Consider the following 13,088-nt stretch of genomic DNA (forward strand, 5'->3'; position numbering starts at 1 on the left):
GGTGTATAGATAATGGATGGATGGATGTTTCTGATCTCTGCTGATATGTTGATTTCTGATCTTCTAAATGTAATCTCACCATGTATTATGAGTAATGTTGTCTGTGTGGATGCTGCTGTGACCTCGTCTGTCTGTGACTGTGCTGCTGCCTGTCTTGGCCAGGACACTCTTGAAAAAGAGATTTTCAATCTCAATGAGCCTTTTGCTGGTTAAATAAAGGTTTTTTGAAAAAAAGGATCTTATGAGTGACATTGAAAAGGGGTTCACTGTTGGGGCACAGATGGCAGGAGCTTGGTTGTTGGTGTTTCAACAGGAGCAGCAACTTCTGCTTTCAGATCTATGAGAAAGTTCATCAGGTAAACACTGGTTGAAAATTGTGGGCGACACATTTGCTGATGGCTGATGCTCGTGCATTCGTAAGAAAACGTGACTCTTCGTCAGGTGACTGCAAATGTCAATGTGTGTAATCAAACTGTCAGTAGGAACAATATATCAACAAGTGAAGAGTTCATTTGCAAAAACAGAAACCTCCATCTTCACAAACCTTCAGAAAACCCACTTTTCCATCGTCTACCTGAGACAACATCAATCAAACTTAAGTTATCTCTATTTTTGTCATTTCTACTGAGTCAGATCCACTCAGCTTCAGTCTGATTGATATCATCTCAAGCAAACAACAAAAAATAAGTTTGGTGAAAATCTACAAAAATGGAGTTATCTGTTATCGTAAACTTGCACACAGAGGGATGTTACAGAACGGCCCTCAAAGGCAAAACTTATGAAAACAACGCCCCGAAAAGTCCTCAAGTCCAACGTGGTTCCGTCTGTTTTCTCTGGAGGGCAGCTCAGCACGTCTGTGGCAGCAGGTGACAGGAGCCGAGCACAGGTAAATAAATCACCTGTTCAGCTGTTTCCATGCAATGTGGCAGAGTGTTGTGTAACAGTAGCTTTGGAAAGAGGTCTTTTTCTGAAAAAAATAAGCTGTCAATGACATGGAAAGTTGAAATTGTAGAAGTTATGATGGGAGAAAACTGACAGAAAACTATTATTCGTCCCTGTTGCTAGTAATGGGAAAATCCTACAACGACCACAATGCATTGCGCAGGGGGTTGTCCTAAGGGAGCGCACGCGGCAAGTTTATTTTGATGTCAACACAGACCAGAGACTGACGGATGACGATTTCCAACTTCTCGTGGGGTTCAGGCTGCAAAGCATTAAGGCTGTTTTAGGAGACATTCGTTTTATTTCGTCGCCGGAGTCGTTTCTACTCAGTATAATGTCTCAGCGCCGCGTTTGGCACTACAGGTGCTCTGTTGTCGACTGCAAAAGCGAACGAAAGAGTCTACATACGCTGCCGGCATCCGAGGACCTGAAGAGTCGGTGGATTACTTTTATTTTTGACGGCAATGTTCCCTCAACAGTCGGGAAATTCCTGTATGTATGTGCCAACCATTTCACGTCCGACTGCTTTCTCAATAAGGGTCAGTACCAGGCTGGATTCGCCTCAAAGCTGAAGCTCAAAGATGGATCAGTACCGACTGTTCGTGACCCAGGTTCACATTTGGAAACCGTAAGTTTTACACTTAGTGTCTTGTTATATTTTACAATTTAGCCTGTTGGAGTCGCTAAGTGTTAGCACGTATAGCGGCTAATGTGGCTAATGTTATCGTTAGCTTTGGTCGTTTTTGTCCACACGTCAGAGCTCTGTCGACATTACAATGCTGGGGGACAATTAGAAAATGTGGAAACTATAAAGTAAAGATGCATTTCGATTCGGTTTTGTGTTTTTGTTACCTCGGGGGTGTAAAGTAAAAGCCATGAGAAAATATACTCCTCCGGTCCCAAAACAAACATGGCCGCCCCGCTCTACCAGCCAATCAGGTTTAAGCTCCGCTCCTCACGTGTCCCGCTTCTTCCGGGTTGAGCTGTTGGACTCGTGCTCAGCTGAGGGTGTGTAGACATGTCAAGGAAAACCAGCCAAGTCAAGTGTATTATTCCTGGCTGCAGTGCATCAAAGACATCACTGCACAGCCTTCCCAGAGAGAAACACGTTTCAGACAAGTGGATGGATTTTATTTTTGGAGACTTGCCTCGGCCCATTGCTAGTAAGTCTATTTTGGTGTGTTCAGCGCATTTTGCACCAGAGTGTATAGTAAATCGGGGGCTATACCATGCTGGCATAATATCCAGGATGATATTGGAGAAAGGATCAATTCCAACTATCTGGGACCCGTCCTCAAGCATTAAAACTGTGAGTAGATTCGTTTTAATAGCTACGACCTGTGTTAATTTATGTGTTCTTAGCCAATCAGAGGTTGTCCTGATGTAGTGGGCAGTTACTTTACCGAGCTGCAAAATCAGACCCTGTGGGGCAGCTGCACAAAGATGCACCTTTAGAAGTTGAGGTAAATATAAGGTCCCACATTTTGAAAATACATACTGTGTGTTTAACAGGTTTGTTTACTTTCTATTGCTGCCTTTGCTAACTAAAATGTCACACCCCAAATGTAGATAACAGACTGTTAAGTGTAAGGCCTATTGAAAACATGACCAAAAACGCCTCCATACATTATGCTGGAACATGGCACAGTAACTGGCAACCCCTGCGATCATATTAAATCAGGGGTGTCCAATCCTGGTCCTCGAGGGCCACAGTCCTGCATGTTTTAGATGTTTCCCTCTTCCAACACACCTGATTCAAATGATCAACTCATCATCAAGCTCTGCAGAAGCCTGATAGCGATCCTGATCATTTGAATCAGGTGTGTTGGAAGAGGGAAACATCTAAAACATGCAGTATTGTGGCCCTCGAGGACCAGGATTGGACACCCCTGTATTAAATCATCATATACAAATAAATAGGCAGGTAACATGAAGTTAAGTCGAAGGACAAACTGTGAGCCTTTATTTAAAGCAGCACTATATGTGTTACTAGATGCTTTCCACACAAAAGTAGATGTTTCCCTGAGCTCCGGTTCCTGCCATCCTATTTATGTGACACGCTTCGCGACATTTAGATGTGATAATGACAAGTTTAAGAGTACAAACCTGTTACATTTCCTGTATTTTTGGCCAACATCTTGGTTTGGATGTATGGTAATAACCGGATGACCCCAATCTTCAATGCCTAAAGGTCAGAGACCCGTGGACTTGATGGACATACAGAGATGTTAAAAACTTTATGACGTTAATAAGGACTTTGTGGGTTTCTGTCATAATGTTGCCTGTTGTGCTTGAGGTCAACATAAACTCGACGAGTGTTCACTTCTCTCCTCCTCGCAGTGCTTGCATTCACTGCATTTTAATACTGATAAATTCCCAACAAAGCTGTTCTCATTTGCATCATTGTCCATTTCTGTTGTCGGACAATGGAAAAGTTATGAAATGGTGACTGAGACACAGCCCATTAAGACTGCATGGTAACCAGCAGTCACTTCAGAGCGATGTCTAAGCTATCTCTGTGGTGTTTTGAGCTGAAGCTTGAAGGATGTGTTTTCTGTGAATGTGAGGCTTTCATTCATTTGTTAAAATGGGCTTTAGTATGAGACATTTTTGAGAGTCTTAGGATTCTTTAGATGCCTTCAGAACTATGATCAGTTTCATCAAATTACTTTGTGGGTTTTGTTTATTACTGTGAACAAACTAGCATTTAACTGACTGAAATATGAGGGAAGTACTCAAGAGGCACTTGGTTGAACAAAAGGTATTTTTATTGATGTGTTGTACAGAGTTAGTCGGGTCATGTTGACCTAAGCAGCCGCCATGTTTGTTTTCCAGTGTGAGATTGGGTGAAAACTATCAAGTGTGCACATATTTAAACTGTGTGTTTTTTGTCATTTTTGTTGTTTTCCATAAGTCAGCGGGTCCCAGTTCAGCAGCTCAAGCCTCTCCTGCAGTGTCTGCTGTGGACAGCGTGTTGCAATGGGCCAATACATTAACTTCAGTAAGTATGAAGTAGGAAAGCTAAGCTTTGTTTTTGCAGAATATGTGCAGTTAACTTGTATTAGGAGTTATTTGTACACACAGTCATGAAGACAAATTAGGACAATTGCCCTCTTTCCTGAATGAGGTGTTTCTTCGATGTAGCACTGCTGGTTTAACAGTCTGTTTTCACTCAAGGGTGTATGTACACAGACGTCTTCCTCAGGTGTCCAAAGCACTGGTGTGGACGCTGAATCACCTTCTCCCTCCCTGCCACTACCTGTAAGAATAGCACAAGCTATCGATTAACTATTTTCTGTCTAAAGAGTACTACATGCAGCCAAAGTAACTTGTCTTGCTGTTGTGAACGCTGTTTAGTAGGAACTAAATGTGAATTCTATATCTGCTGTGTCTTTATTCCAGATATCCTCAGGAACTACAAGTAATGCATCCCGGTCGGCTCCACCAGCTGAACTGAGTGAACATTTGTGCAGTGGAACATCTGTGGGTCTCCTGAGAGAGAGCCTCCACCAAGAGACTGACTTAAGCTCGACAGCAACATCAAAATCAGATGAGAACGAGGAAACTAACTCGACTCAGTCAAAGACTATTGTGAATGACAGCTGTTTGATGGAGCTGTTTAAGAAGTGTCAGACCTGTGGACATACCATAACCAAAAAGAAGGTGTCTCATTATGGTGCACAGACGAAGGTAACATGGAGCTGCCTCGGTGGACACAAGGGTGTTTGGATGTCGTCACCCTATCTATTAGAGGCGTTTCCTGAAATCCACCTTCTTACAGCTCTTTCCATTCTCTTTTCTGGAGGCACCTATACACACTTCAGACAATGGGCCAAACATCTTCACCTGAATTTCATGGGACATGAAACCTTTCTTGAAGTTCAAAAGGCACACATCAGCCCAGAAATGAAACGGACGAACAGAGCTGAGCAGGAAGCAATCTTGGCAAAGGACATCTACCGACAAGCTGAAGGCTCTCTGCGTCACATTTCAGGTGATGGTTGCTGTAATTCTTCTGTTTCAGTGTCAAGAATAACAGTCAGTTGATAAGTTGCTTTTTAAATTTTTTTAGGGTTGATGCAGACTGATGCTATGAATAATTAAAACCAATAACTACAACAGAACTTTTCAACATTTATCCTTCAGTGTTTAATAGTCGATTACTCCTGACTTGTAACCAATGAGGTAGTGCTGCAGGCAGGACAGAATAGGGCGTCTTTGCATTGATCTACAAAAACAAACAAAAAATAACAATATGCATAATCGGAAAAATACTATTTATCAGATCTGATAAACGATCAACCCCTGTGTCAGAACTCAGCGTTGTCCTGTTTGTGCATACACAAACATTTGCAGCTTCAAATACCGATACTCTGTCCACACAAAGGCAGAAATGCTGGCAAATGTGAGTGTGCATGTGGTCATAGTTTATAAAGTTTATAAAATCTCCTTCACTGTGAAATACACGAGCACCATTTGATCAGCTTCGATGCACCTTAAATCATTTTTATTTTACTATTTTCTTACGAACACTTCTATCTGAACCATAACTGTCTTATTGAAATGAACAGCAAAGACAAAACATAATTTTGCAAAGTGCTTATATATGACGTTACACATGGTGTGGCATCAAATATAGATCACAAAGGGCTTTATACTATAGACCCAGTGGAGAAACATCCAAATCTTTCAAATTCTCACCAGCACATCCTTTAGAATAACTAACACAGACCAACAGTAAAGTGTCGACGCTGCTCGTTACTGTTAAGTGACTGCAGGTGACTTCTGCTTGTTGTTTGACTCTCTCCTGCCTGAACCCAACCTTCAGCATTCATTCAGCGGACTGAGCAGGTTGAATTGGCGGCAGAGTTCCTGTCTGAATCGCTGTTTGACTTCGTGAATTATCCCTGTATTGCTTCGATATTTCAAAAATATGACATTTCACAATCTTAATTACTATTCAAGACCTTTTACTAGAACTGTTAAAACTGATTTATGTCGCTGCGTTAACTTGTTAGTTCTCGTTCTGCGATTGTTTTTGGATCAGAACGCGGATGAGTTACGTCCTCTCAGTGTTCATGCATGCTGATGGTCAGCTGGCGGCCATCTGTCGGGGGTTTATGTGCAACTTTTAGCATAAAATATGAAGAAATGCAAAATCTGCCTCGTTTGTGCCAGTGTTTAGAGAGTGACCTCCTGGTGTGTCGGGGCCCTCTGTAAGCATTTATCACTTCACTCTAGCAGACACTTGATATTATCGTGTTATAATGCCTCAGTATGGAAATGGCCGCTACATTAAGGAGCTAGAAAATGAAGTTGCCATATTCAGTGAGTGAATGCTGTTTGTTTTACTTTAAAGATGCTCTGAAGAAAATTAAGGCCGAGAGAAGAGAGAAGAGAGCTCTGTCATCATCATCATCACTGTCCAGGTGAGGCCTCATGCACAGTTTTTACATATCATAAATGGCAGCCAGTTCATAACTAAGCCTGCTAGCAAACTGTTCTATTAAGTCATCCGTGGACTGAGATGAAACATGGAAATTAAGAATAATAATGCTAATAATAATACTGAGAACCATTATTTAGATATAGATTTGCATTCTGGAATTTTGAATTAAATTGGCGTTTTAAAGCAGTGACATGTATTAGTGAAGTTTGAAATGAAAAGCAGTGTGATGTGAATTCAATAGACGAGCAGCTCAGTTTGGTTTTAAAGTTTTTATTTAAAATTTAAAATATTTATTGCATTAGCTTTTTACTTGCATCAGCTAACACAATGGAGAACAATGTCAGACCTATTACATGTATATCATGCTTGTTATATACATTTCTTTGTATTTTTTCACAGTTTTTCTACCGTGTGTCATCATGTGTTAGCTCAGAATAAAGTGAAAAGAAACAATAAAGGCATTTTGAAGTTTGCATTCCTTCTTTTGTTGTCATATTTTTGCATCCAATCTGTACTATATTCATTCACATTTAAATAGTTTTTGGAATGAGCAAAAAAATAGAAAAATATGATATAGTTTATTCTGTAGGTAGATGTTGGTTTAAAAAAAAGGGGGATTCAAGTCTTGGTTGTGATCCTGCTTCTATGACGGGTGTTTTCAGACAATATTTAGCAGTTACACTCGGAAACTTGGGTGTTTGCCGAACCGAGGGTGAGTTTGAAGGCTTAACATTTTCAAGGTGAGTGTTTGTGTCTAACAACAAGGTTTCTTTTCACAGTTCTGAAGAGAGATCTTCAGCGTTAAAGACAGCTGCTGAAACTAGTATACAAGAGTCTTTTGCATCATCAAGTCCTGGACCAGACCATGAAAGGTAAGTTGTCATAACGTAGCCTCATTTTTACGGCTGGTTTCCACCTGCATGCGTTATCTTTCCTTCCTGCCGGCACATTTCAGCTGATCATTGAGTGCCCTGATCAGGACAAACACTCAGATTTTTACCCAGAAGCAAATCTTTGATGTGCTTAGACTGCAAACTGAATAGATATGTTATCATTCAAACATTTATTCTATGAGCCCAGGACGACAGGATGCATGGCTGAGCGAGGAGTGGAAGACATCACATCAATAGAGAGTTAAAGCAGGAACATGGTGGCTCGCTGTGGTTAGGATGTGCTTGCTCTTTGAGTCTAATGAGACTCATCCATTAACTCTGACAAGTCTGACATTCACCTTACAAGACACGGTGGTGCTTTGCATTCTCTGATTTACTGAGACTCTGGCGTTTAGTAGCCATGTTTTTATTTCACTGCATGTGTGTCTGGCTACAAAATGAATGTCCATATTCTGTAAAAACTTTCAAGTTGTCAGAAAATTACTTATCAGTGTGTGTCTGCAGTGGCCAGCAGCATCAACATGAAGCTAAACATCAGAGCAACACTACACATCAGACGTCATCAGAGCTGGCCTGGATCCAGGACAGGTTAGTAAGTAAGGAGCATGTTTTCACACTACTAAATGTACAATTCAGTTGGTGTATATGTCTCTGAGTACTGTAGACACGATACTCTGAATTTAATGGGGGAAAAAAACCCAAACTTTTTCCGTTTGTTTAGCTGATGTCATTGCGCTGCATATGGCATAGATGTCCTAGACCAGGGGTGTCCAATCCTGGTCCTCGAGGGCCACAATCCTGCAAGTTTTAGGTGTTTCCCAGGATCGTTATCAGGCTTCTACAGAGCTTGATGATGAGCTCATCGATTGAATCAAGAGGGAAACATGTAAAACTTGAAGGATTGTGGCCCTCGAGGACCAGGATTGGACACCCCTGTCCTAGACTGATGTGAGGGGCTGTAAATCAGAGGGTGTCATAATTCATTAATCATGTGCTTCTACATCTACAAGAAGCACAACTATCACTATCCTCACTGTCATTTTCAGCAGTGAGGAGATGGAGGTCACCATTGCTGAGGATGAATACGACAGTGTGAAGAAAATAAAGTAATTTTATCTTATCCACCATTTATCATAAATAAATTTGGCTCCTTGGATTGCATCATCAGATATATTTTTTTATTCTAATAGATCAGAATCAACTGATCTGAGAGCTGCTGGACCCAATGACAGTGGTGATGAAGATGTCTACGTACCAATAATTCCTCAGAGGTACCTTTACGTCTTTGACTCTTGCGTACTTTTTGTTTACTTCAACAGAAACACTTCTGGAAGGCAGGTGGACTTTCACCTTGGCAAAAAGTGAATAGAGCATAAAGGCGGGCTTTGTTGCAGGCCTGTTGTGTTGAACTGGAATCGATTAATCCAGTTGTAGCTTTGTGTTTGGCAACTGGGCTCAGGTGGTAGAGCGGATTGTCCTCTAATCACAAGGTTGGCGGTTCGATCCTGCCCCGCCCCACAGTTGAAGTGTCCTTGGGCAAGACGCTGAACCTGAAGCTGCTCCCAATGGCAGGCAGGCGCCTTGCATGGCAGCTCTGTCGCCATTGGTGTATGAATGTGTGAATGAGAAAATATTGTAAAGTGCTTTGAGTACCACTAAGGTAGAAAAGTGCTATATAAGTGCATTTACCATTTAACTTTTTGTTCAGTGGATGACACTGAGTGGATCAGTGCTCAGATTTACAGAACACAAGTTGTAGAAAATGCCAATTCCTGTTGGAGAATATCGGAATTTAGAATTTTTAAAATGGTTCAAAAAAGGGAAGCAAATAAATTAATATTATATACTCTAGGTGGCAAAAGTACAGACATGTCTCCCTAGGATAAGGCACTGCCAAGACTGAAAATTGTAATTGCATCGTTTATTCAACTCACTCACTTATCAGTTAATGAATGCAGTCATTTATTTATTTATTTAGACACTTTAGCACACATGTTCACATCCTTGCCCCCTTTTTAAAAATGTATTCCTCCAGGACTAACTGAAGGACTAGTTCTGTGTTATTTGTAAAAAGTAATATCTAAAGATTTGTCTGATTTTTACCAGATGTGTCACAGATTGTCCCTTTTGTTTCAGGTCCACAGCGTCTGAGCTCTTACTGGAATGTGAGGAGGAGGAGCTGGAGCCGTGGCAAAAGCAAACGTCACTAATTAAAGTTAAAGTCGAAGATGATGTTGAAGATACAGGTACGTAACATGACATGCTGGTGTCGATCTTTTTTAAATAAACATGCGATTTCTGCACTGCACTGAAACACAAATGTCAGTTAAAACATTGTGTCACTGTATGTAGGTTCAGTTAAAATGACTGGCTGTTATTAGACAAAAGTATGATGTTTAGTCATCATACTGACATTGGATTGATATTTAACTACATAAAAGTAATTTAGTAGATAATTGAGCCAAGTTTCTAACATGTCTGTGTGAGCTGAGCTAAAATGCTCATTTGCAAAATGCCTCATTTCTGCTTTTGTTTACATTTTTATAGCTAATGACCAAACAGAGTGTAAACCGGAGCCTTCACTTCTTCAGGAAGATGCTGTAAATACGTCACCACCTGAGCTGAAAACAGAAACTCCACAGCCTGCTGTTTTCAACAACCAAGTAATTATGCTGGAGTTAATTATAATTTATGTGCAGTAAATGACTTGAATAAATGATGAAAAGTCATTGTAAGGGCCTTGTCGTGCAAAAGTAGCTTGATGTGTACATTTTGATGATCATCATGTCGGTTCATGGTGTGCGTTACAACCCAGCTTGTGAAAGGGAAGCAACAAAACCAGATGTAATTAGTTCTAAGTAACAATTATTTATTAACAGAGCTCACCAAAATCAACAAACCTGAGGGACAACAGGGCATAAAGGTGCTTGGTTAACTTAAAAAGACAAAAGATCTTATAGAAATAACTCAACTGACAAAACAAAAAGCAAAGTATAACCAATTTCAACAGAATAACAAAACTGTTCAAAAATCAAAGTACACAGAACAGCACCTTCCTAGATGGGAATAAACAATAACAGTCCTATCAACTAGCCCTGTTCCTCAACAGCTTTTTGATTAAGTGCCTTAACACACAAAATAAACTTTTCCCAAGAGAGCGAGGCACTGGTGCTCTGAGTACAGCCACCCACCTAACTGGGCCTCTCCAAACTAAACAGCGCCATCACCAGATGGAACGTCCCATTGGGTCCTGAGTGATCGGCTCGTCTCCGCCCATCTGCCCTGGCCCAATCGGCGACCGGCGACGGCACACTGTAATTTACATACAGAAGACAAAAGGGATCATTGCTTTAACTGTGGCACTGTGGTGTCTTGCCTTGAGCCCCATTAGAAGGAGAGGTGTGAGGGTGAGGTGCTGCCTATCCAGAGGTGTAAACAGTGCATTCTGTATAATGCACTGTTTACCAGTTACAGTTCAAGAGCTCAGTGCACTGGTGGTTACTGCATTGACTAATGTGATATCAAGCGAAACTGTTGCACACAAAACGTGAGTTCGGCTGAATTCCTCTGTAGCCGTTAGCACTGTATCTGAGCTGCTGTATTCATAAACTGAGTACATCCCAGAGAGCAACAAGTGCTCTTTGAGGAAAAGATTTTCACAGCCTATAACACACCTACCTCTAATATATGATAATGTATTCGTTCCAGTCCCACTCTGTGTGCAAGTGCACCACAGGGGTAACAGAAACCCAAAGGTGCACTTTGCACACTCATACGACTCAAGGCAGGGGGGCTTGGCTGTGATCTGTACCTCAGGGTTCACAAAAACAGAGCTGCAAAAGGTTGATTAATCAGAATATATTAATGGAAGTTAAAGTATGAACTCTGTGTCTTTATTTTTCAGGCCTTCATGGTGGCTTCTCCTCAGTTAACAAGCAGCACTGACTTCATCGGCTCTCTCAGGACGCACTGCCTTGCTGGGACTCCGTTTGCAATAGTTCCAGGTAAAAATGACGAAAGCGCTGCAGAGACTTGTTTCATGTACGCTCAGGTTTTAAATCCATAAGTGATGATTCATATGTTGTTTTTACATTTATGTTGAGTTTGTGTTTGTTGTTTTCAGCGGTTCAGCAGCAACTCTTCCACAAGGTGTCTGCAGCCACAGTAACGCCTGGACCTGATGGTGCTGTTCACACTTCTGAGGTGCATCAAATCAGCAACAACCCCGTGTCCTCGTCCAGCGTCCTGAGTCCTGCAGCATCATCTAGCCGACAGCAGGCCGACCAGCCCGAGTCACAGACGCTTTCTGTTCCCTTTTCTCTGCCTCGTTTTACTGTACTTGAACTTCCATAAGTTGGCACATCAAGTAACAATGAATGATAAATTTAGGTGTAATGAGAACAGTGAGTTCATAAGCTGTCTCATTTAAATGTGTTATTACATTTGCACAAATTAATGATCTGCAGACTATTTGCACATTGATGCGTGTGTGCAGGTGTAACCCTGAGAACCCTGCAGCACAGAACCTGTTACCTCTTTTTCTATGTCCAAATAAAGATAAATTCCTTTAACGTAAGAAGCTTGTCAAATCCATCTATCCATCCATCCATCATCTATACACCGCTTAATCCTCACTAGAGTCGTGGGGGGCTGGAGTCTATCCCAGCTGACTCAGGGTGAAGGCAGGTTCACCTGGACAGGTAACCAGTCTATCACAGGGCTACACTTAGAGACAGACAACCAAGCACACTCACATTCACACCTACGGACAATTTAGAATCACCGATTAACCTCAACATGTGTTTGGACTGTGGGAGGAAGCTGGAGAACCCGGAGAGAACCCATGCTGCACGGGAAGAACATGGAGACTCCACGCAGAAAGATCCTCACCAGGACGTGAACCGGCGACCTTCTTGCTGCGAGGCAACAATGCAAACCACCGATCCACCTTGCAACCCTTGTCAAATACATTCCACCTTTAAAAAAAAAAGTAAAAAATTAAAGATTTTTTGTATTTAATATAATAAACTCATGTTAAAACCTGTTTTCAAGTGCTCTGTCACATAAAACTTCATAAAACTATCAGTCATGCCGTCCATGGCAATCTCCTGCCCTCATGTAACCTGGTGCATTTTATCAACCAGTAACAACAACGAGGACACTCGTCTGAATAGGAGCCAGCTTAAGTCTGCATGTGTGGCTATTGTACAGTTACTGTATTTAGATTGGCGAAGTATCATCAACCTGATTGCTAACAAGTACTCCTGTGTGTGACTGCCACGTGTGTGTTATTTCAAAAAGCACTTCCTGCTTTCAGGGCAATGAGAGCAGTGCTTACATCTAGTGGTGTCTGGCCTTGCAGGTAGTTTTAGTTCAATTTGTTCAGATTCCAGAAAGTGTCCCCGTGCGTTGGACATGTGTAAAGTGCTTTTAATTGTTAGCATTGCATGTCTGATTATACTTCAGATCTGTAAAAGTTGAGCGAGAATCCAACAAATTGACTAAACATGTTTCTGCAACTCCAATATTTTTTTTAAAAGTAGGCAACACCGCACTCAAACCCTGCAACAACCCCCGAAAAAGAAATATTTGTGTCGTCACCATGGAGAGTGGGGTCATAGACCTAAAATCACATCAGTACTGAGCCACATCTGCATAGAGTTAATGATGTTCTCGTGCAGAATGGAATGTCGTCCCAGTTTTCCTGAAGGACTTGATGAAGTTAGCAGACTTTTTTGGGGACAGGATCATCTTGTCCGACACAGAATCTTGCGTATCGTGTGGCAGATTGTCGCACCATGCTG

At 41.5% G+C, this 13,088-nt stretch overlaps 1 protein-coding gene across 4 annotated transcripts; it reads left to right on the forward strand.

Annotated features, from left to right (window-relative positions):
• Positions 1-1,239: 1,239 nt before the first annotated feature.
• LOC103371915 (probable GPI-anchored adhesin-like protein PGA55) lies at positions 1,240-11,860 on the forward strand. Of its 4 annotated transcripts, none has more exons than XM_008301399.1 (13): positions 1,240-1,570; positions 3,857-3,943; positions 4,120-4,203; positions 4,345-4,936; positions 6,302-6,371; positions 7,171-7,263; positions 7,789-7,872; positions 8,331-8,390; positions 8,475-8,555; positions 9,421-9,530; positions 9,832-9,947; positions 11,189-11,288; positions 11,408-11,860. In XM_008301399.1, the coding sequence occupies exons 1-13, from the start codon at positions 1,277-1,279 to the stop codon at positions 11,635-11,637; spliced, it is 2,001 nt and encodes a 666-aa protein (XP_008299621.1). In that variant the 5' UTR covers positions 1,240-1,276; the 3' UTR covers positions 11,638-11,860. The 4 variants fall into 4 exon arrangements, with proteins under 4 accessions (XP_008299621.1, XP_008299624.1, XP_008299623.1 ...); XM_008301402.1 differs by having other exon boundaries at positions 11,411-11,860; XM_008301401.1 differs by having other exon boundaries at positions 8,334-8,390.
• The last annotated feature ends 1,228 nt before the right edge of the window (positions 11,861-13,088 follow it).

This window comes from Stegastes partitus, unplaced genomic scaffold (genome assembly GCF_000690725.1).
Source record: "Stegastes partitus isolate 25-593 unplaced genomic scaffold, Stegastes_partitus-1.0.2 Scaffold1669, whole genome shotgun sequence".
Lineage (NCBI taxonomy): Eukaryota > Metazoa > Chordata > Actinopteri > Pomacentridae > Stegastes > Stegastes partitus.

Excerpts from the sequence above, each read along its gene's own strand:
- LOC103371915 (XM_008301399.1), top strand. The coding sequence starts at position 1,277 with ATGTCTCAGCGCCGCGTTTGGCACTACAGGTGCTCTGTTGTCGACTGC. Across the intron at positions 7,264-7,788 it reads CCTGGACCAGACCATGAAAG|TGGCCAGCAGCATCAACATG; the intron begins GTAAGTTGTCAT and ends GTGTGTCTGCAG. Across the intron at positions 7,873-8,330 it reads CTGGCCTGGATCCAGGACAG|CAGTGAGGAGATGGAGGTCA; the intron begins GTTAGTAAGTAA and ends TGTCATTTTCAG.